At 44.7% G+C, this 23,957-nt stretch overlaps 1 protein-coding gene across 1 annotated transcript; it reads right to left on the reverse strand.

Annotated features, from left to right (window-relative positions):
• Window positions 1–15,733: 15,733 nt before the first annotated feature.
• Window positions 15,734–16,375, reverse strand: LOC148026447 (uncharacterized). Its single transcript, XM_087690308.1, has one exon. The coding sequence runs from the start codon at window positions 16,250–16,252 to the stop codon at window positions 15,734–15,736; it is 519 nt and encodes a 172-aa protein (XP_087546434.1). The 5' UTR covers window positions 16,253–16,375.
• Window positions 16,376–23,957: the final 7,582 nt, after the last annotated feature.

The raw sequence follows: 23,957 nt of genomic DNA on the forward strand, positions 1-23,957 counted from the left end.
GGCTGTAAGTGGGTTTATAAGGTGAAGCACAATGCAGATGGTTCTGTGAACAGATACAAGGCAAGATTAGTAGTCAAGGGGTATGCACAAACATATGGCATTGACTATGAAGAAACATTCAGTCCGGTTGCAAGGATGGCAACCGTAAGAGCAGTCATTGCTATGGCTGCATCAAAGGGATGGTCTTTACATCAGATGGATGTAAAGAATGCCTTTTTGCATGGTGATTTGCAAGAGTTTATGCAGGCTCCAAGGAAACCGCATTTGGATGCGGCTAGACGCATACTCAGGTATGTGAAGTCCACATTGCAGTATGGACTATTTTATGAGACTGGGGTTCAGATACAATTGCATGGATACACTGATGCTGATTGGGCTGGTAGCATTTCTGATAGACGATCTACCAGTGGATATGTGTTCTCTTTTGGGAGTGCTGCAGTCACTTGGAGCAGCAAGAAACAGCCTACAGTTGCCTTGTCGAGCACAGAGGCTGAGTACAGGGGTGCAGCAATGGCTGCATGTGAGGTAGCTTGGTTGCATAAGCTACTTTATGATATGCATCAGTCTACAGATGGACCATTTGTCATTTATTGTGACAACATGAGCAGTATACAGTTGGCAAATAACCCAGTCTATCATGCTAGAACAAAGCACATTGAGGTGCATTATCACTATGTGCGGGAGAGGGTTTTACTAGGTCTTATTGATCTAGTTTATGTCAGCACAGAGGATCAGGTAGCTGACATATTCACGAAGGCATTGGGCGCAGAGAAGCTGCGCAATTTCAGAGACCTGCTTGGTGTGCAGGAATTGGGATTGAGCTCGAGGGGGAGTGTTGAGATATCGAGCTCCACTCGTGATACGCCAGGGTGACCGTTGTGTATTTATGTCACCGACTTGTCAGTTGCAGACGCGGTTGGTACACCGCCCATGAATAATAGCTACATGATAGCTATCCTTATCTACTCTAGTTCGTGGCTCAGTTAGTATGCCACCTTAGTTAGTTGAGTTTGGTTTGAGACCCATATATAGGGTTCTTCTATTTCTTTGTATTAGAGTTCTTTTGGCTTACACAACTAAGAAGAGAAAAACTGTTTTCAGCCTCCACCCTTGTGTGTATTCCCCCATTGTGCAAGCAAGAAAGCTACAAGTGAGACTCCTTCCTTCTCTCCCACAATCTTGACATGGGAATATTAGAGTGTGTGTCAATTACAAGAAGGTAGATGCAACTACAAAGAGAGAAAACTACCACTGATGTACACCGAGCACATGCTTGTGAGAGTAGCTAGCAAAGAGGCCTACAATTTTTTGGATGGTTTCTCTGGATACAATCAAGTGCAAGTGTGTCCTAATGATAGGCATAAGACTGCATTCACCACTACATGGGGAGTCTTTTCCTACATAGTCATGCCTTTTGGATTGACTAATGCTCCAACCACTTTCCAACTACTGATATGTACAATATTCAAGGACATGCTTGTTAGATATGCTCAATTTCCCACCCTCATAAGGTGCAACCAATGATCCATGGTACTCAAAGTTGTAAGGCCCCCATTATGAGGACAAGCCAAATGTGAGCTCGGATATTGGTTGGGTCCTGACTTTTATATCAGATGAGGTCTATGTGATCAGATGGCAAAAAGGTGACCATTGTGGGTCTAATCTTTGGGTTGGACTAAGTAGTTAAGCTGGTAGCAACTCGAGGCACATTGCATCAAGTTGCGGGGTAAGGGAGTTAAAAGGGGCCCCTATTTTGGGATCTGGGGGATGTGGAAGTAGCTCCTGGATAGCAGGGGTCTGGGGGCAGCGTCGTGTAATTTTTTACAATGCTGAGGAAGGAGTTAGAGTTCTTTGTGGACAACTTGTGTGCTCACTCTACTTGGCGATAACACTTAGACAACAGGCTCCGAGCGGTCTTTCAACAATGTCGACTATACCACCTCTCATTGAACCCCTTGAAGTGCCAGTTTTGGGTGAAGCATGCATGTATCCTATGACACATGGTGTCAAAGAATGGCATTGCCACAGATTCCTTGAAGATCAAGGTCATTGTTGATCTTCCAGCCCAATTGATTACAAGGGTATTCAATGCTTTTTAAGACATATAGGATATTATCGACGGTTTGTGTTAAACTATGCATTGATTGCTAGACCTCTGTACAAGCTATTAGTTATATTCGAATGGACTGAGGAATGCCAACACACATATGAGGAACTAAAAAAGGCTCTAACCATAGCACCAATACTATGAGCCCCATATTGGACACTCATGTTTCACATGCACATCAAAGCTTCAAAAGTCACTATAGGAGTTGTATTGTGCCAACCTGGTGAACACAATCTAGACTACCCGTGAGCTTTGCTAGTAGACAACTCACTGAGACCAAAATGAATTAGTTGACAACATAGTGAGAGGGATTAGCGATGGTATTTTTCGTAAAGAAATTTTGACATTATCTTCTAGCTATTCCTTTTACTTTCTTTTTTGACCATCAAGCCTTGTTGTACTTAGTTAACAAACCATGCACTATAGGACTCATTGCTAGATGGCTTCTTCTACTTTTGGAGTTTGATTTCTCCGTGATGGTGCATAAGAAAAAACAATATTACATGGCTGACCATCTATCTCACATCCCCATGGGAGATGTGACTAGACAAGGCATTGTGGACGAACTGCCAGGCGCACATCTACTCCACTTATCCAGTGAAAAAGATTTGTTTAGAGATGACATGATGCCATATTGGGCACATGACATAGTTCAAGTGCTTGAACACAGACTACCGGAATGACCGATAGAAAAGGCCCGACTTAGGCAGCTTATCTTGAAAATCCAACCCTATCAGTTGATAGCTAGCCAACTTTACAGGCTGGGACAAGATGGGTTACTGCACAGATACATGTGTGAGCATGAGATGCATGACGTACTAGCAAAGGCACACAGTGGAATCGTAGGTGGACATTTCAGTAGAGATGTGACAGCCTGCAAAGTGCTACAGTCCTAGCTATGGTAGCTTACCCTTTTCTGAGATGCGACATGATTCGTGAAGCATTGTGATGAGTGCCAATGACCTAAAGTCCCTATCCATAAAGATCGCATGGAGCTAACCCCAATTTTTGCATGACTACCCTTCGAGAAATGGGGGATTGACTTCATTGGATCCATTAGTCCCACGGCACAATACTCACAAGCTAAATATATCATTGTGGCCACCGACTATCGAACAAAATGGGTAGAAGTACAAGCTACGAGAAAGAATGATGCTAGGATCACTGCTAAATTCCTATGGGAGCAAGTGATCTCACGATTTGGCTGCCCCATCAAACTAGTCAGTGACCAGGGCATACACTTCATCAATGAATTAATAGCTCACCTCCTATTATCCTTCCTAATCATCCATCAGAAATCCTCACCTTACTACCCACAAGCAAACTGTCAACTAAATCAACAAATAAAATCCTAGTAAGCATCCTAAACAAGGTCATGTCTGCTTCACGTAGTGATTGGGGTAACAAATTGATGGCGGCCATGTGGGCCTACCCACGGCTTACAAGATGGCAAACCCCCTTTAGATTGACATATGGTACTGAGGCAATCCTTCCCTTGGAATTCTTTGTACGAAGACTCAGGATTGCCCTTTAAGAAAGATAGTGTGGGAAGGGGGTATGGATGGAACACTTGATTGAACTTGAACGTTAAACGAAAACCTGGCTTCTAGCCATCCATGCGCTCATATGGGAGAAGGCAAGATGCAAAATCTAGTTTGACAAGCATGTCAAGCAGTGTAGCTTCAAATAGGGTGACCTAGTACTGTTATACTGAGTCAAAGGACATAAGAAAAGCCTGAAGTTTTGGGGGCTAGGACCTTTTAAGGTTTGAACCATCAATCAAGCTGGAAATGTCGAACTAGAAACCCTAGAGGGTGAGGGCATAGGCTTCTTTAATGGCATCCACATAAAGAAATATTTCCCTCCTACGCACCCACTGCATGAGCCCCCAATGGTGGCACCCCATATCCACATCCGAGTAGCCACCATCAATGAGGTGGATGATGAGGATGAGAAAGTAGTACCACTAGCTTACCTACACATGACGATCATTGGTAAACACACATGCATCATCAACACATTGATCGATGAGGGAGCTAATTTTAATATCTTGACTCATGACCATTGGACCCAAGGTTGCAGTTTCTATCGATTCTGAAAGCGTGTCGATAATTTTTAATGTATTTCCCAACACTAAGAATGCACGTACGGAATTGTTGGTAGGACAACTTTTAAGAAGTAAACTTGTTGCAATGTCGACTATCAATGGCAACATATCCACCTAGCCATGGGAAACGTTTGCATTGTTACAACTTTCAGCAAAGGAAGGCGCGACTCTTTCTAATACTGTGAAGCCATCAGTAGAGGAACCCACTATCAAGACTAAGGAGGGAGGTCGTGACGTGTCACAACCTACCAAGCCTCGGTGCTAGCAACCCACTGGAACTAATGATGATGCCCATGATCCTGAATTCAAATGGAAACCTAAACAAAGAGCACAACCGAGGAATAGAAACCCACGGCCTTGCCAGGCTAACGATCCACACTTGAAACCCAAGAAGCCAAAATGAAACTATAAACATCAACATGTGGTGGGTCCCGAGGGTCTTATTGCATGCGTAAGGCTAGTATGCAGGTAACACCAAGATTTGGATTACTAAAGCCAAACCAACCAAAGTCCCTACTCAAATGCTACCCTCAAGCTTTACCACACAAAACATCATGCCAGAGACACTCAAAGCACAAGAGAATGAAGCCGTTAAGTCCATAAAATCTCCTAGTCTAACTTAGTAGGGCTTGAACCACTCTATTGCCCAAAATTGCAGCCTACTACTAGCAAAATGCCCAGCTCTAGCACTGATGATGCCCCTCAAATCTCAAATGCAACTAGTAGCATGACAACCGCAAGTACCACCAAACCCATCAAATGTGAAGCCAAGCTCCAACCTAAAGAGCAATCGAACTACTACGACTATTAGTTACTGAACGCTCTAGCCTTGTTAAACCTCAACTACCCATCGACCTTCGATCCTCTTATGAGCGATGATCATTTCTAACCTTGGCCACATACTTAGCTGAAAATAATGGGGACAATATGGTTGCTTGCCTCCTATGCTTGGATGCTACCTTCATGACCTTGGCCAAAAGCTACCATTGACTAGACTTAGGTGTCTTGGACAAACCTATAGCAACAGAAGTACGAACACTCCCTTGCTCTTGGGAGGAGTCAGAATTTGTATTTGTTAAGGCTTCTGAATCAGCTCAGGAGTTAATTGCAACTGAGATATCCTAGGAGCAAGCAATCAAGCCACATCTCATCTCATTATATAGTAAGAATACAATCATGGCCACAAACCAAGAAATCGAGAAGTTGAAACAGCTTACACACCAAGACTCCTCCTTCTTGCAAAAATGGTAGGCTTTACACCTGCGATGGGAGCTAGAGGTGTGCCAAATATTTGACCAATGCTGAAAAGCAATGCACAATTAATGCATCTGAATATGACCCAACCTATATCGCTCCAACTTCCTATAGGGTGTTGACTTCCATTTGTAACCAACCCCTAGAAGAACACATTGAGGGACATCCTTATTTAGATAGCATCCTCACTGAGGAGGACATCCTCACTTACATTACACATGTAGGAATCCGCCCTTTTGATATGGATAGCTATGCTAATTTCAAGTATAATATGAATTTCTATGCCTGGCTCATGCGAGCGTAAAGCACTAAGATTATGTGCTGAGCATCCTTCATCCTTCGACCCTTTAATCCTAGGAAGGGTTCTTCTCAGTTCAAAGAGGGGGAGATAAGGTGAAACAAATCAAACACATAAGAAAAACCAAAGGAAAATCACACATGAGGGACCTCAATGGTAGGACAAAAGAACCTGTGACTGAAGAATTGACAATAAAATTTGAAAGCAATGGACTTAGACTGCTTGGAGGAAAAAGTCATCGAATGTACTAAAAATAAGTTAATCCACAAAGCATGAAGTCTTTTCTTTTAGTAAGTAGCTATTTGGAAAAGCACTATTGGAAAACCATGGCTTATGATAGGAGCTAAAGATGTTGCAGCAAGACCGAGCCCATCGCCTACCCTTCACGGAAGAGGAAAGAGTGAAGTACGGCCTATCCCTTGAAAATTGAGCATAGAACTAGCTTAGGTTTAGGAGCATCCACAACATCAAAGGGGTGGTGACCAGCGAGGAAGTCATCAAGAGGATTGTGGATCAGTGAAACCTCGCCAGATATATCGAAAAGTTTGGATAAGAGGCTCTAACCACAGTAGGTGTGTGGATTTCCTAAGGATGTATGACTCCGATAAGGAGAGTGGGATAGTGTCCTTGGCAAGCAGGGAAGGAATCAAGCAGATGCAAGTCCCTCTCAGCAATGCCTTAGTGGAGAAGGTGTTGGGGTTGGAATCGAAGGTGGAGAAGAGGCATAAAAGAGATGTCTATGCCATGCTAGGGATGAAGAAGGAAAGTCTCTTAACAAATGATAGCATAAGTATCTAGGACATTCCCAACGCGGGGGTCAAATTGCAAGCAAAGGTGATCCACACACTCTTCTCTAGCCTAAGATACAATTCCCTTATGGATAGGATCAGTGTGCCCATGTTGGAGAGTGTGGCGGCTCATTCATTACATGAAGTGGATTGGAGTGGCTATGTCAAGAAAACCATAGACCAATCAGCCAAGACACTCAACCTTAGAAGCAAACCGCCGACGGGTGGAGAATCCCCAGCATTAAAGGGAACTAATAGGAAGAAGCCCTTGGCCAAGGTCTCATTCATAGGGTATGGAGGAATCTTGGCCGCTCTTATCCAAGAGGTGATAAAAGAGGCGCAAGACAGAGAAGAGGAATCAAATAAAATGTGTGAGAGGTCACCTCCTCATCATGACAAAGAACAATCAAGTGAGAGGACTGTTAGTGAAGAAGAGGGCAAGAAAGAAGCTCAATCCAACAAGAAGAAGGCAAAGGCACCTAAAAAGAAGACAACAAAGAAGAAGCAGGACAAAGAGAGGAAGAAAAAAGAGGAAGCATACATACTTAAAGCCAAGGCTGAGTCAAAAAGAGCCAAGAAAGAGAGGAGGAGAAAAGCTACTAAACAAGAGGAGGAGTTGATAAGGAAAGAAGAGGAGGACTTGGCACAAGCTATGCACATGTCCATAGAACAACAGTTCAGGTAGGAGGAACTAGCAGCAATGAGCCCACCTTGGCAGCATAGGCCAGGAGCTAGTGCCCAAGCATCAAAAGCAAAAAGGCCCCAACCACCAACCTCAAAGACCCCATCATCCATGCAATCATCCATGCAATGCACTCCCCATCTTATGTGACAATGTCACCATGTCGGCAAAACAAAGCAATGCACACTGAGATAGCCCCAATCAAAAAGTGAATAAAGAAGCTCATTTGGAACAGCGCAGAGAAGGAATCTGGAGAGGGCCAAGAGATGGTTCCATCTAACACCATATTCAATTTTAAAGATGCATCTACCCATCAGTCTCTCTCTCCACCAGGGATTATATCCAATTCAAGGTCCTTCCAGCTCCAGAAATCCCTCCAATAGGCCCATAAATCCCTCCAAAACCAGGGATTATATCCGACGCAAGGGGCTTCTAGCTCCAAAAATCCCTCCAATAGGCCCATAAATCCCTCTAGCACCAGGGATCATATCCAACGCAATGGCCTTCCAGCTCCAAAAATCCCTCCACTAGGCCCATGAATTCGTCCAGCACCAAGGATCATATCCAATGCAAGGGCCTTTTGGCTCCAAAAATCCCTCCAATAGACCCATAAATCCCTCGAGCACCAAGGATCATATCTGACGCAAGGGCCTCAGAGTTCCATAAATCCCTCTAACCCACCCCCCAACATGGCTTGTATACAACCTCAAAAAGTCACCTAGCTACTCCAGTACCACTGTCCGACTCACCACCCAACAAGTGCCATGGGATTGGTACTCAACTAGAAGGGGGGTGATGTTAAAACCCTTAGACAAGCAAGGTGGAAAATCCAAAAAATCTAAAGCAAAAGACAGGGCCAAGGAAAAAGCAGAATGAAGAACAAAGCCATGCTAAGAAAAATCGAGAAACACAAGATGTGTGAAAAAGTCCTAAATCAAGGAGAGGTGCACAAGAAAAATTGCAAGTCAATACTTTTGTAAAATAGCGCAAGGTGCACCATGATTTATTTTAAGGGCCCTAGGCTCTGACTTGTGTAAATTGTAAATGTAGATGGGTGGTAGGAAGGAAGCTAGAAAGATAGGAGAACAATGGAAAAAAGGGCCTAGGCTATGGCCGGCCATATAAAAAGGGGATGATCGTCCAAAGGGGATTTAGAGCTTTGTATATAAAGTTCAAAAGATGAATGACAGCTCATTCTTTTGGTGTATGGCAACAAGAGACTCACTTTTTCTTGTCTTCCCTTCTCTTTGCTTGCTTGTGTGTGCTTGAGGGAGGGAGTGTGAGTGTGTGAGGGTGAGGGATCAAGGAGGTGAATCTCTCCACCATCTCCTCTCTTCTTCTTCTTCTCTCATCTTCTCTTCTCTTCTCTTGTCTCGCATGTGGCTATGGAGGATGGAGCTTGGAGGTGGAGGCTTGAGAATGCTTGAGCTTGCATAAAAAATTGTGGAGCTATCAGAGTGCTTGAGAAAGGAAGCAACTCAATCGGGAATCAAGGTAAGCTCACTACACTCGTAGATAAGGATAGCACATCGGCTATGTGAGAGGTAGCCATTAGTGCTCGCTTGAAACGCTTGAAATGCTTGAACAATAAGTGCTTGCCTCTACAGCATTTTAAAGTCTTGCCAATCAATAAATTGATGGTTCACTCTACTGATATAGTGCCACTATCTATGGACAAACCCTTCCAAATTCAGAATTAGAGAGAATATGGACCCAAAAAGGACCATTTAGCTTAAGGGCTAATCACAGTTTTAATCATGCAAGATTTGAGGTGGACCAATAGGAGAGGGGATGGTGTGCACATTTTGTCCACTTAGCTTTACTACTTTTGATCCACAACTTTGGGTTTTTCAAAAGAGTCATGGTTTTGCAATATAAAAATGCAAAAGACACCCTCCTACATTGATTTAAATTTTAACTTTAAAGGTGCACTTTTGGAGTCCATATTTTCCCTAATGAAGCAAAGATAATTTTCTAATCATCATCAATGTGTGAATAGATGTTGAAAACTAACTCCAATTTGAAAGTCTATTCTTCCAATCCGATGGAGATGGTGATTGCCTATTGTACTTGGTAAGAATGATCTTATCATGAAGGTCATTGGGGCCTTGTTGCCCATACATACCATGTTGCCCATATATACCATGATATCCATGCATATCATGTTGTGCATTTACCCTATGCTACCTATTATAACCATACTAGCCATGAATATCATGCTATCCATTATTTCCTTGTTAGCCACTAATACCATGCTGTCCATGAGCCACATAAGTGCCATTGGGGCTCCTAGGGAGAGTAGGAGAGCTCCTACCAATGGTGTGCAAAGATCTCACTAGAGGGTTGGCTGCATGGATGATCGGAGAACTCAAAAGAGGATCCTCATTAATGTGGGAGGGATCACCAACCTCATAGTGCTATGTGGGATACACTTGACTCTAAGGATACCTTGTGGGCCATATATGGGATCCAATGGTAGAGGCTCTCATGTTTCATGCTAGAGGCTCTCGTATTTTTTGTTGGAGGCTCTCATATTTCGTGCTTGGACTTATTTTCCCTTCTCTTACATGCCGAAGACTAGAAAATTGGGCTATAAGAGTGCTAAGCTACTCCAATGTCTATTGAGTCAGAGAGAGAATGAACAAGACTACAAAGAAGAGAGAGAGCAAGAGAGAGAAAGAGAGAATGGAAGCCATGGAATCCAAAAGAAAGGTGAAAAGTTAGTTCTTGATAATACATGGATGCCCTAGATCTCTCACATACTTTTATATCATGGTTAGTGCCTCAGGTGATCATGATATCTAGATTGATTCGCAGCAAGGCCTCAGTCCCACATGACATTGTGCGAGCAGAGCTTGCCACACCGCCCATGCTAGTCGAGGCATTATTTCAGACAGTCTGCTTCCTACACAGATTTCAGGATATGGACAGAGATCGCATTGCATATAGAGCATATATGTCATCTCAGGAGATGGCTCGAGCGGGGGATACCACATCACGGTATGCACAGACTAGATCTTGGTTTGACAGACATGGGCTGGACATTGATAGACTCCCACCTCTTCTATATGATACTCAGGCTCCCACTTACACCCTCTCTCTCTCTAAGAGGAACAGAGTCATCAGACAGGAGAAATGGCATATTTATATACAGAGGACATGGGTCAGCCCTGCACAGCCACTGCCATCGAAGATGGCACATTATTATACACAGTTCTTGAGTATATCGGAGCAGGGATTCATAGAGATTCCGAGATATATGCAGATCTATATGCCACATCGATTGAGAGTTCTTATTGGACAGCTCAGGGTATCATCACATCAGCTTATGATTGAGAGTGGCAGAGCCAGTGGCATCCCACGGGAGGAGAGAATATGCCCCCTTTGCAGATCAGAGGTGGAGAGTGAGGAGCATTTTGTTCTCAGATGCCCAGCATACTCAGAGTTGAGATCTAGATACACATTGAGCAGCTCACTTCAGGGATGTATGAATGATATGGATCAGAGATCATTTGGCCGTTTTCTGGGAGAGGCATGGCACATCAGAGAGCAGAGCACACAGCGGGTCCCAGTCAGAGAGGGGCCCACCCAGACGACTATTACACAGTTCTTTCAGACAGACAGAGTGAGAGCTACTGTACCAGCCTCCAGCCAGACCTCCGAGCTCACACTACAGCAGGCTGAGGACCAGCGTACCCGACGCCACACGAGGATCCGTGGGTTTCGGACCCCATAGCCACACCGACAGGAGATCCAGAGGATTCTTGATCTACATCGACAGCAGACTGAGATCCGACGACACTCGACACATTGGATCTCAGATCTCCAATTTGCTCTTTCTCCACCGCCGATGTACCACATCCTGCATCCAGGAGGGATCACCTGCTGTTAGCGACTTCGACGACTGCTACTACATCCCAGGATAGTATATCTCCGTGCATCTGTTACATATACACATCGCACCACTTTATCACAGCCGACAGTTGTTCCCCTATCACAGCCGACATTTGTTCCCCTTTTGTAGCCATTATCTGGAGTACCAGAGCTACATACGCACATACACATACACGACACTTATCACACTCACAGCACCGTATTTTCAGTTTCCAATTTTTAGCTTTTCATTCAGCACTTTTATTTTGGATAGCTGGACCTCATCAGTTGTATCACAGTTTGTCTCATAGGCCAGTTTTGGTCTTTAGAAGACGTTAATATAACTTTCTTTCTTTCTTTCTTTCTCTCTCTCTCTCTCTTACTCTTACTTATTCCACCATAGCTCTTGCTTCCACTTCATGCTTCCAATTCAAGGTTCACTTCCTTCAACACCTTCTTGGACTTAGAAATCTTGATTTTATCCATAAGCCTCTCATGCATCAACCCAATCCAATTCAACATCCCAACATGTTTAGCATAGTAGATAATTCCATATGTCTCCCGTGCAATACTATCAGTCTTGATAAATATCATAAACTACTCATTGAAGCAACACAATTGCAATTTGTGAATTGCATAAAGCCTTTTCATTGCATAAATGTTCCTCAGACCTGTGGTATCACCAAAAGCATGATTCATATGCTCTTTAGAACATTGCCACGATGTTGGATTGGCAAAAATATTTAGGATTAAATTACTTTTATTATACGATAATGCAAATATTAAATTTATTGTTACATTTTTCTCATGGCCTCTATAAATATCTATAAGGGTAAAAGAACCATAGAGTTGCATGTTGCATGATTGCACTTCAAAATGGATCTACAATGTAGATCGCATGATTGATGTTCAAAATTGAGCTACAATTCTATAGTGAACAAATCCTTGGTCCTTTTTTATAGCCAAAAATTGTGTATCAATAGATACATCTATTTACATGTCATTTGCAGATATGATGCATATAGAGTGCATATCTATATAGTTGCTTTTAAACATGCTTATACACATAGCCACCAATCTTTTTTATTAGTTCAAAAAATGTATCTATTATCCATCAATGTTACTTTTTTCCTATAGTGATTGCAAGAATCCTACTAAAATGTTTAATGAAGGTTAAGAAAACCATGCCAAATAATAAGCAATTACCTAAATATCCCCAACAAGTATATATACCTAATACTCTAAAGAGAAAAGTCAGTTGGATAGACAAGTCTTTCAATGCAAGCCATTGGCTTAGTAAAAGGATGAAAATGAGGGCTAGAATGAAAAATCAAGTAGTCTTGTGTAGTACAATGATAAATCATGACAAATGAGTAGTACAAGGCATTCCAAACAAGATGGAGTCATCCAAAGAGCTTGTCAAAGAGCTCAAATATCAAGTTATTGGTACTTGCAGAGAAAGATATGAGGCATGATAAGCTACTTCTCAATTCGTAAAAGAGATCACGACTACTCAATATGAAATGAAAAATACTTAAGAAAATGATGAGTAAGAGTCAAGTGAAGAGTCCCTTGGCAAGCTTGTTGAGGACTTCTCTCAAGATTCTACTAATAATAGCACTTAGCCCTTAAAATCTAATGCGGATAAACTCTCCCATAGTAATGAGTAAGACTCATTTGTAATAGATACTTTCTTTACCAAGATATTTCTTTGATTATTATCTTGAATTTTTTGAATTATTGTACATATTAGATTACATATTAATAACTAGATTCTCTATTTTGAATTGTATGCATCATGAGATAATTGTTACTTTTCTAAATGATTCAAACAATACATAATCTGAATATGTTTTGGATTATGATGTAATTTTTCAATGCTATACTTTGGTAAATCACAATTTTACATTATTGTTTCATATTTGTAAGTTGAAAATATATGCTTTGAATGAAATTTGGTGTAAAGAGTGAGACTGTATGGGAACCATGGGTTAAATCAATGTCCATACATAATCGGCAAGGCCTGGCCCCCATATAGCTGCTCCATACATCAGTGCTGGAGTGACTAGAGTATCAAAGAGCCACCCCTTGGTGCGGGGCTCCTAGAAATGTGCCTGATGACACTGTCGCTCCATAAGAGCCAATGCTGAGTATCCTCTAGTGAGGCGGTCACGAGTTGCCTGTGTCATCGAGAAAGTCCCTGAAGCTGCTGTAAAGGTGACTCCCAAATATACATATGATCCAGTGACCTCAATACTCCCTCCTGCTACCATGAAAATACTCTGTCTGCGTATCTGAGCTGATGTATGGAATATAAGAACCTTGGTTTTACCAAGGTTCACTGTCATGCCTCTTTGTATGCAAAAATCATCCAATGCTAATAAATGCTGCTGTAATCCCTGAGCTGAGTCTGAGACCAACACAATGTCATCTGCATATAGTAAGATATGAACTGTGGCTCCACTAAGATCTATACCTCCACCGGCTCGCTGTTGAATAAACTCTGCTATCTCATCAATGTATAGCCCAAATAGAGTCGGTGAGAGTGGGCATCCTTGCTTCACACCAATGGTGCTCACAAGGGGATTTGACATACCTCCCGGACATCTGACTCTGCCAGTAACCCGCTCATATAGTGCATAAATACCCCACATCATGTCATCATCCACCCCCAGATCAAGTAGGCGTCTGAAAAGCCTCTCTCTCAGAACCGTGTCAAAGGCTTTGCAGAAATCCACAAAGCAACAGTACAATCTCTGTTTCTTCACTCGTGTCTGGTCGATCAGACAACGGAGAGTGAAGATGTGGTCTATGGTAGAAAATGCCCGTCTGAACCCTGCCTGTCCGGGTGTGCGCATGCACTCTCTCTCTGCCAGCATGCTGAGCTCCTCCTCCATCATCGTGCCATAAAGTTTGGACAAAACTGGCCCAATCATGATGGTCCTATATGTGTTAGGATCCATAGGATCCCCTGACTTGTGGATAGGTACAATGGTGTGCTCTGTCCACGAGTCAGGGAACCCCTCAGACAATGCACGGTTGAAGAGGTGAGCAATGAGTGGAGCCAATGTGTCTCTGCCATATATAATATGCTCTGCCTGAAGATCAAACTGGTCTCGAGCGTGGCCATGCTATAACCGTGAGATAGCATGTTTCACCATACTAGTGGTGAAAAAGGATGAAATACCCGGTCTCGGTGTACATGGTGTGGGTATCAGTGGCTGTGCGGGTACATGATATAAACTCTGTGTGTATCCGTGCCATACTGTAGGGTCATGTATCGGTGTGGGTGAGCGTGGTTCTCTGATCTGCCTCCATGCCTTTGCACAATCTCTGCTCATAAGAAGGTGGTATATATCCCAATATCTCTCCTCCTCCCATTCCTGCTTTTTACGGCGGGTCAAGCGGTGCATGCGTCTCTGCGCTTGTCTGTGTGTGATCTCTCCTCTGGCCTCCAAATCGCGTAGCTATCGACGTAGATCTCTACACTCATCATCATACCACCTATTCTGTGGCATGGTACCGGTCCGAGGGGGTGCGTGTATGTGTGATGTGGAAAACTGAGTGTAGCAGAATCATGCAGAATGCGTGTGATATCAGTGGTCAGTGTATCAAGGGGTGCGTATGGATCAAGTGACGTGATGTGCTCCTCCAGATGCTGTGAGTAAACATGTGAGAGCTCATGAGTGAAGTGTATGGTAGTATGCATGTGGGGTATGATATCTGCAGGTGGTGATGGTAATGAGGTGAGGAGTGAGAAACTGAGAAAGGTGTGATCGGCACCGAGTGGAAGTCTCCCAAGGCCGAAGGACTCGATAGTATGCATCCCATCGATCGGTCCGAGCAGATAATCTACAGTACTCTTGCCCCCCCCATGTGGGAAGCATGTAAGACCTCCTAAATATGGCCATCGTGCCATCCCGTTATAAATAACGAGATGATGTCTACTACCAAGCTCAAGTAAATGCCCTCCATACCCTGTGGCGTCTGGCCCAGTATCTGCTGACTCCCTACTGATCCCCAACTCCTTAGGGCCTAATGCTCTCATGATCTCTGGCTGCTCCATATCAAAACTCTCACACTGTCGGCTCTATGTGCGCCCGTTGAAGTCCCCCATAAGGAAGACCTCACCCAAACTAGAATATAGAATAATGTCCTCTGAGAGCTATGAATAAGGGGAGGGGGAATCTCTGGCCTGAATATCACCCTGTGTAGTAGCATATCTGGACCCTCGTGGTGAAAAGTAGCATACTACCATATAGATCCATCTCTCATATGATATCTGCACTCTAATCCATATGTAACTGGCCTCCTCATCTCGTCTCACTAACTGGATATGTCTCTGTATCCCCTGATGGAATAGAACTGCCACCCCTCCTGAGCCCCTAGATGTGCTCTACCTAGTAGTAGCCCGGTATGCAGATACCCACTCAAATCCTGTAATGCGTGGAAGCCCTCTCTCTGGGCTCTCATGTGTCTTTGTGAGGCATATAACATCATGGTCGGGTAAAATCTCCTCAAGTCTGTCCGGTTGTGACCATAGGGAGCCGTTGCAGTTCCAAACTGCCACATGTATCGGGGTCTCCTGTACAGTCCTCTGCCCCGTCTCATAGGCCACGCCCCCCTATTTGGTGGGGCGTCCATCTATAAAAATCCGGCCATCTCGATAGAAGGCCTTACGGTCTTCTCTACGTGCTTGGAGTATCTGTGGCATGCATGCTCGTCTGTGTGCAATCTGCATCTGAGTCAGGTCCTCATCCATGAAGATGGGAGCCCCAGTCATCCCTCGGAGCGAAATCCGCTTCCGAAAGAAAGCGGCTCTGTCCTCCGGTGTGCTCATATGTAATATCAGAGCTCTGACCCTGGTAGTATCTCGTCCTGCATGCCATGCCTGAGTAAAGGGCATGCTCATGTACCCTAGTCGGGTGCATAGCCCGCGTGCGTCCTCCTCCGGAGAGGCCCCTTCGGGGAGCCCGGTAATACGCACGTTCAATCTACGCGCGTTCCTGAGCCTCTCCTCCTCTAAGGTCTCCTGAACCCGGACTACCTCCTCCTTTTTATTTTCTTCCTGGACCTCCTTCTTAATGTTCTTCTTCACTACCTCAATCCACCCCTCCTTATTCCCTTCTAATTCTTCCTTCATGTTTGCTTTGATTTTTTCCTCCCATCCCTCTCTCGAAGCCTCAACTTCGGTTTTAATGCATACCTAGAGGTCCTCTCGGCATTCCTTTGTGATAGCCTCTCGGAGGTCCGCTTTGAAATCCGCGTCCTCTCTTGCCTCCCGTAGATGTGACACTTCCGTTTGTAGCTTGTCCAGGTCGGTTTTGAGATCCCTCTTCTCTTCCGTGAGTGTCTTCACCATCTCCTCCAGTCGCCGGATCCTCTCATGGAGCCGACGGGTTTCTTGGTTCAAGGCATTATCCGCATCTTTCTTGAAATCTTTCTTTGCCTCCTTGATAGCCTGGATGATTAGAAGCTCCACGTTATGGAGCTCGAACGACATGTCGCCTCACGGGGAAAAAGCCCCCTCGATAGACCTGTTGAATGTCAGAGAGACCACCTTCAATGAAGAAAGTTTCCCACTTTTCACCTCCTCCTGAAACTGCACATCCACAAATGCTGTCCCAGCTTGCACATTCCAAGAGCCTTCCTTCTGCAATGCCTCTAAGCTTGACAATGTGTAACCCCTGCACACTACGAATCTGAATGTATGTGACCCCAGGCTGGGCAGGCTGTTTTAGAGCATGAAAAGTGAGAGCAGAAATGCCAGATCCTCCAATGCCTATGAAATGAACGGACTGCTTCTTTTCTAAACTTTCCCGTTCAAACTTTTGGATCTTCGTGCTGCGACTATCGGGGCCATCTCATTCGCTCAGACAGGCCGTAGAAAGAAGGAGGAATGCCGGAGGTCTGGAAAGGCCGGTGCTGAAGACCTTTCGTCTCGTCCATGTCGAGAGAAGGCACAATGAAGATGAAAGCGTGACGAGGAAGGAAAAGAGTAATGCAGCAGATCGAGAGGGGTCAGAATGTGAGCTCCATGAGCCCTTACCTCACCAGCGGTGTCGCGTGATGTGCAGCGGAAGGTAACACGTAACGGGGCTAGGTAACGCGACACGGTATCATGGTAACATGGCACAAGGAAACAACAAGCTGTGAGGGTCTAAAAACGTAGGGCCCTTCTTGAGGGCCCGAGTATATTGCAAGGCGCGAATGCGCAAGGCACAAGGGTAGCGGGCACGGGATGGCGCAATAATCAACCTGCACTCCACCACGACGTGACACCGCTGGTGAGGTAAGGGCTCATGGAGCTCACATCCCTCATACATACCCCCTCGAGAAAACTCGATGTCCTCATCGAGTTGTTAAAAACTCAGATGATGTTGAAGGGGTTGATAATAATAAAGGTACTCAAAATTCGGGGGTCTTAACACACCTCCTTATCAAGGTGGTCAGTGTCTATCCCGCTAGACTCTTAGACTTAACCAAAAGTTCGGGGGTCTTTACCAACTCGCTATCAAGCCGGTCAGGGTCTACCCGCTAGGTGCCATGCCCACTGACTCGATACAAGTGCGGAACATGGTCTTTCGGACTCGACATAAGGTTAACCACCCACAGACTCGATTACAAGTGTGGAGCGGCCCTTGGGACATAGACTAGGAAGAAATATTTTTATTGATGAGCACTTCAATCCATCCACCTGCTGACTAACTTACAAACACAGAGTGGAGGTAACCCGGTTGGGTCCTGGCAGTATGAGTGCGCAGACCATGCCAGTGGACTAGAGGCACGACTGGGTGCTCAACTAGGAGCATGCCATGCCATGAAAGCAAGGACCCAAGAGTTGGCGTCCTGCTGATTGTGGCCCTGATTGGCCTGATTTGTCACTCCACGCGTCAAGTGGGAGAAAGCATTTTCCCACGCTGGAGTGGACGCATTTCTCCATTTGCTTGAGGTAGCATTTGACCACCCAAGAGTGACCGCATACCTCAGCTTACGCGAGGTGCACTTGGAAGCCGCACCTCCTTGTGAAGATGGTGGGGCGTTGTATGCTCGAGGTTGATGAGGAAACCGTCGTCTTGCGAAGGTGGTACATCTCCTTACGCGTAAAGCGCGAATGGAAAGGGGGTTGGCCGTTCTTTTATACTCATGGCTACGCGAGTTTTCCATTGCTTTTCTGGCAGCTTGAACCAAAGCCTTTCGTTTATACTCCTGGCGAAAGGAGTTCTTCATCCTTCGGATCTTCCTTCTTTTCTGGTGCACTGAGGGCACTGGATGTGTGGCCTTTCGTTTATCCTCCCGGCATAAGGAGCCTGCTAGATAACCATCATATGCATTGTACAAGCCCGTTCCTTTATTCTCCCGCGGCAAGGAGTCTTTGACCGTCTGAGTAACAACCTTGTTCCTTTTATCCTCCTGGAATAAGGAGTCTTCGCAAGGATCATCGTTGAACATGGCCATTAGTTTATCCTCCTAGCGTGAGGAGTCTTCGCAGGTATCATCCTGCTGCTCATCCATTCGTTTATCCTCCCGGCACAAGGAGTCTTCATAGGTATCATCTTGGAATGTGGCCATTCGTTTATCCTCCTGGCTCTAGGAGTCTTCCGATTCTGGATCTGACCCGTAGGTCTCATTGGTTTCAGCACCGCCTTCTATCAACACTCCATCAAACATAAACTTAGGCCCAACGGCCTCTGGTATGCACATTGTAGGGTGTATGGCCTCGGGTTTCTTTATACTCGTCCGTGCCTTCACGAGTTCTTCATCCCGCTCTTCTATCTCTGAATCTGACCCGGAGGTCACCTGTTCGTCCTCATAATCTTCGATGAGCACTCCATCCACGATATAGCTAGACACCCTAGCTCCTGATAAGCTCAATGGATGAGTGTTGGCCACGGTTTCTTTTATACTCTTCCATGCCATCCCGAGTTTTTCATATTGCCTCTCTGTATCTGGCCCGTAGGCCCCTTCTGGGTCTATCTGATGTGTGGCCATTCGTTTAGGCTCCTGGCTCAAGGAGACTGCAAAGATGTCATCATGAGCATCCGCCGTTCGTTTATCCTCCCGGCACTAGGAGTCTTCCCAAGGTTCACCCTGATAGATGTCCATTCGTTTATCCTCCCGGTACCAGGAGTCTTCCCAGGGATCACCCTGATAGATGTCTATTCGTTTATCCTCCCGGCACAAGGAGTCTTCACAGGTTCCCTCTTGTAGGTAACATTGGCCTGACTCTTCATAACATATGGCCCTCTCTTCTTCTTCTTCATATCCTTCGCTCCAGCACCACTCTGGGTCCACTGGACTATCTGCATATTTTTCCAGATCTTCGATTTCTGACTCGTCACCACCTGACCCGACTATAGCCCCTGTCAGCTTGCCAATAAATTGGCCACGCGAGTTCGAATCCGACTCCGTGCCATACTGAGAGTCACCAACCCGCGAGCTCGTACCCGGCTCCGTCTGGCCTCTCTTTCCCTTCAGGGACTCATCCCATAGCAGCCTGACTTTAGCCATAGCGGTCCTTTGTGTTACGGTCCAGACCGAATTCCTGTGTACCGCATCTTCATTCTCCTTATCTTCTTCTTCATCATCTGCATTCTGCTCTTCATCTTCTTGTTCATCATCTGACTCCGTAGAGTCGCTTTCAGCATCGCTACTTGACTCCTCAGAGTCCTCTTCACTCCCACTCGACTCCTCAGAGTCGTCTCCATCCTGATAAGACTCCGAAGAGTCATCCTCATAATCATCCGACTCCGCAGAGTCATCTTCATTGTCACTGGACTCCGCAGAGTCATCACTATGCTCACTGGAACATTCGTCGCTTGAGCTTGAACTGGTCTCCTGGCGACTCGGTATTGCTCTTGCTCTCGTATAGGTAGCTGGAGTCGACAGGGCCACCCTTCGTGGGGTTGGACTTGGCATCATTTCCTTCTGAGGCTTTGGCGTTGGCAAGCCACCCACCGCAGCATCTGCACCAAAGTCACTAGCAATCCCCTTCTTCAAGGTGCTTTCAAGATACAAGGTATCCCCATCACCCACTTCTGCAAGGTACTCACAATATTGCATAATACTTGTGTTCAGCACTTCCACTTCTTTTTGGCATAAGTCCAGGTCACTGTAGACCTATTCGATGCGCCGGTCCAGCTCCGACAGCACCGTTCCAAGGGGCTCAGTTTTGCCATTCAGCTTATCCACCTTGGTTTGACATAGCTTAGCTTCTAGAGACTCCATTTGCAGGTAATCTACTAGGAGGCGCCTTTTTTCGGCATACCTCCGCTTGATTTCTTCTTTTCTCATGGCAGCCTTTGATTTTTGCACAAGGGACATTTTACTTCTACCAGGCTCGCTCACTCGGGGGTCATTGCGCACCTGCCGAGGAGTTTGCTCTCATACCAAGTGTGACGACACTCCCGTGGAGCCGTCATGGGGTAGGCAAGACCCACCCCGTGAAGCCCGCCTCATGAGGGATGACCCTCTAATCAGCGTCTCCACAACGTAGAGGACGCGTATCACACCCCGACACGGAACGCCGAAGCATAATGCGTAACGCGTGATGTGCAGCGGAAGGTAACACGTAACGGGGCTAGGTAACGCGACACGGTATCATGGTAACATGGCACAAGGAAACAACAAGCTGTGAGGGTCTAAAAATGTAGGGCCCTTCTTGAGGGCCCGAGTATATTGCAAGGCGCGAATGTGCAAGGCACAAGGGTAGCGGGCATGGGATGGCGCAATAATCAACCTGCACTCCACCACGACGCGACACCGCTGGTGAGGTAAGGGCTCATGGAGCTCACATCCCTCATACAGAGAGAGAGAGAGAGAGAGAGAGAGAGAGAGAGAGAGAGAGAGAGAGAGAGAGAGAGAGAGAGAGAGAGAGAGAGAGAGAGAGAGAGAGAGAGAGAGAGAGAGAGAGAGAGAGAATGTGGGAATCCAACAGTCACAATATGTGATCGGACTTCCCTTTATTCAAATGTTGCTGAAAGAATAAAAAATGAAGTGATAGTGATGAGTGCCAGCTACCTATAGTATACAGGTGTGCGAATATGTCGATACTATGAACATAACTAATGCACGGGTGGCTAGACATAGGTGCCTTTACCCCCAACAACCTCCCACTTGAAGGCAAAAGTTCCCCTAGAGAGGAGAGAAAAACAGAAAAGGGTACAAAGTATAAATGTACATAAATACAATAGGATGAGAAAATATGTTATCTCATCCAATACCCATCAACATCCTAAGGAAGGCAAAATGCTCTATTGAGAGACTTTTAGTGAGCAAATCTAGAGGGTTTTAATAAATTGAGATCTTGAGAAGGTCAACCAACCTATCCGCAACAACCTATTTGATGAAGTGATAATACACCTCAATGTGTTTTGTCTTTGCATGGTGGATCAAATTCTTGGACAACTGAATAACACTCATAGAATTCGAATACAGTGTAGGGACCACAGCACTAATACAAAGATTTGCCACAAAATGGCCTAGCCAAAGAGTCTCCTCGCAAGTCGTAGTGTGGCTGCAACATAATTTACCTCTTTGTAAGCCTCAGTGGTGTTGCAACATACTTTGCCTCTATAATAGATAGGGACATGATTTCTGCACCTTGGACATCCAAGAGATAGCACCTTTTGCAAAAGTGAAAACATAGCCAAATGTGGACTTCCTACTATTTGCATGTCTTACATAATCAGAGTCAATGTACCCCACAATTCCTGTATCCTAACCACCATACATATACACATAGCTATTGTGCCCTTTAGGTACCTCATGATACCCTTCATGATATCCCAATCCCTTCTACTAGATGTAGCCATATAGAGTGCCACAACTCCCACTGCAAATACTATATCAAGATGAGTGACTATCATGGCATACATCAAACTGCCCGCTGCAAATGCATAGGGGATCTTGGCCATCTTGACCTTCTACTCATCAGTCTATGGACAATTGGCCTAACTAACCTTCACATGAGAAGGTAAAGGATAGTCGATAGGCTAAATATCTTGCAAATGAGACCGCTCAAGTATCTTCTGGATGTACTCCTTTTGTGACAAGTAGAGGATTCCCTTAGAGTGATCGCGTGTAATGTGCATCCCAAGAATATGTGAGGCATGTCCCATGTCCTTCATCTCAAATATCTTTTTGAGCTGACCTTTCAAGGCATCCAACTCATCATTAGCACTCCCAGCAATCAAATATCATCCACATAGAGGATCAAAATCATAACGCTGCCATCATGAGCCTTCTTCTATATAAACATAAATCCATATCACTGTGGGAATATACCTAGGAATGCATAAAAGAATAAAACTTGTGGTACCATTCCCTAGGTGCCTGCTTAAGGCCATAAAAGGCTCATTCTCAATCTACACACTAGGTGTTCTTGCCATGTTCTATAAATCCCTTAGATTGCTCCATGTAATCTCAACAGCCCCCATGAAGAAATCTCATCTTGATATCCATCTGATAAATCTCACATATGATTTTTCTATAATGAGTCATACTCTTATTGCACGATCCTCTCCCAAGAACACCATATGGGGGAATATGGAAATTTCCCATAAGTTTGGAACACATGGTCAAATATTTGGATTTGTCATAACTTGAACACTATAACTCCAAATCAAGCACTCTATAGCTCAATACATTCCATTTTTCAAGCACTTTCCAATGATAGGTCACATCATATGGTTTCAAGAAACTTATAGGCATGTTATCTGGGTGCCACCTTTTTAGTATTCAAAAAATGGGATTTGGGAGATTCCCAAACTCACTAATATTGTGTTCAAGAGTGACTATCATCTTTGTGCATAGACTTATCATAAGTAAGAGGCTTATCAGCATCATTTGTCACCATAATATAATCCATAGAGGGCTCAAATTGTGCAGGTTATCATGTATCTCTGATAGACCAAGGCTATATGTGGGGTTTGTACATTTTGTGGAGCATCAAGGACTTGGGCCATAGGGATATCAACTACTGCTACAAGCTGTCTAGCTAGATATAGTAGTAGAAGGCTCCTCCTATTAAAATGTCAAATTTAGAGCATGGCACAAGCTATGGTGGATGGAAGATGAAGGCGAGATTCATGTTGACATAGACTGAAGAGTAGACAATTGTTAAACAAGTGAATTAGGTTCCAACATGGAAGCTTGGACTCATAAAGACAATCTTGTGTATTGGAATGACAATGAGAATGACACTAATTGAAAGAGGAAAACATCACAATATTGCATTACTCATTGTGAAAGTGATAGTTAAGTACAATGCTTTATAGAAGCTCCATAGGTACCATTCTTCACCAATGTGTGCAAATTAGACTTGTATGTAGAACTTGCCAACAGTGGAAATATTATTTTGTGATTTAACACAAAATCATGCGACGTTGCAACTTGTTGTATGAGACAACTGTCACACCTAACTTGTGGGATTATTTCTACCATCACGCGGTATTTCCTTGGTCAAGAATACTTTGGTCAAGATGTAGGGTTTGCAGGTCCTCTTGACCCGACCCAACCCTAACCTTGCTAGGTCGAGAACGTCTTGTCCCTTAGGGTTCCTAACTTTCTTGCAGAAGTCTAGCATTAGGCCAATTGATCCTTAGGGTGAGGACCCTAGATCGTTCTTGCATGGGCGTTTAACTAGCCCTAACATTTCGTGAATGTGGGTAGGACCTTTGGGATTGAAAGTCTTGACTTGGCATCCCAAGTGCGATACTAGGCAGAATTTTTTAAACGTAACTAAACCCTACCTAGCTCTTTGAGGTGTTCATTGTACTAACTATTTATGCTTCTATGAATCCCATGTGGGATATGCCATTACAAGAGATTTACCTAAATCGATCTAA

This window comes from Lygodium microphyllum, chromosome 13, assembly GCF_053477565.2.
Source record: "Lygodium microphyllum isolate KBCC chromosome 13, Lygodium_microphyllum_v1.1.10, whole genome shotgun sequence".
In the NCBI taxonomy this organism is placed as follows: Eukaryota; Viridiplantae; Streptophyta; class Polypodiopsida; order Schizaeales; family Lygodiaceae; genus Lygodium; species Lygodium microphyllum.

Excerpts from the sequence above, each read along its gene's own strand:
- LOC148026447 (XM_087690308.1), bottom strand. The coding sequence starts at position 16,252 with ATGAAGGAAGAATTAGAAGGGAATAAGGAGGGGTGGATTGAGGTAGTG.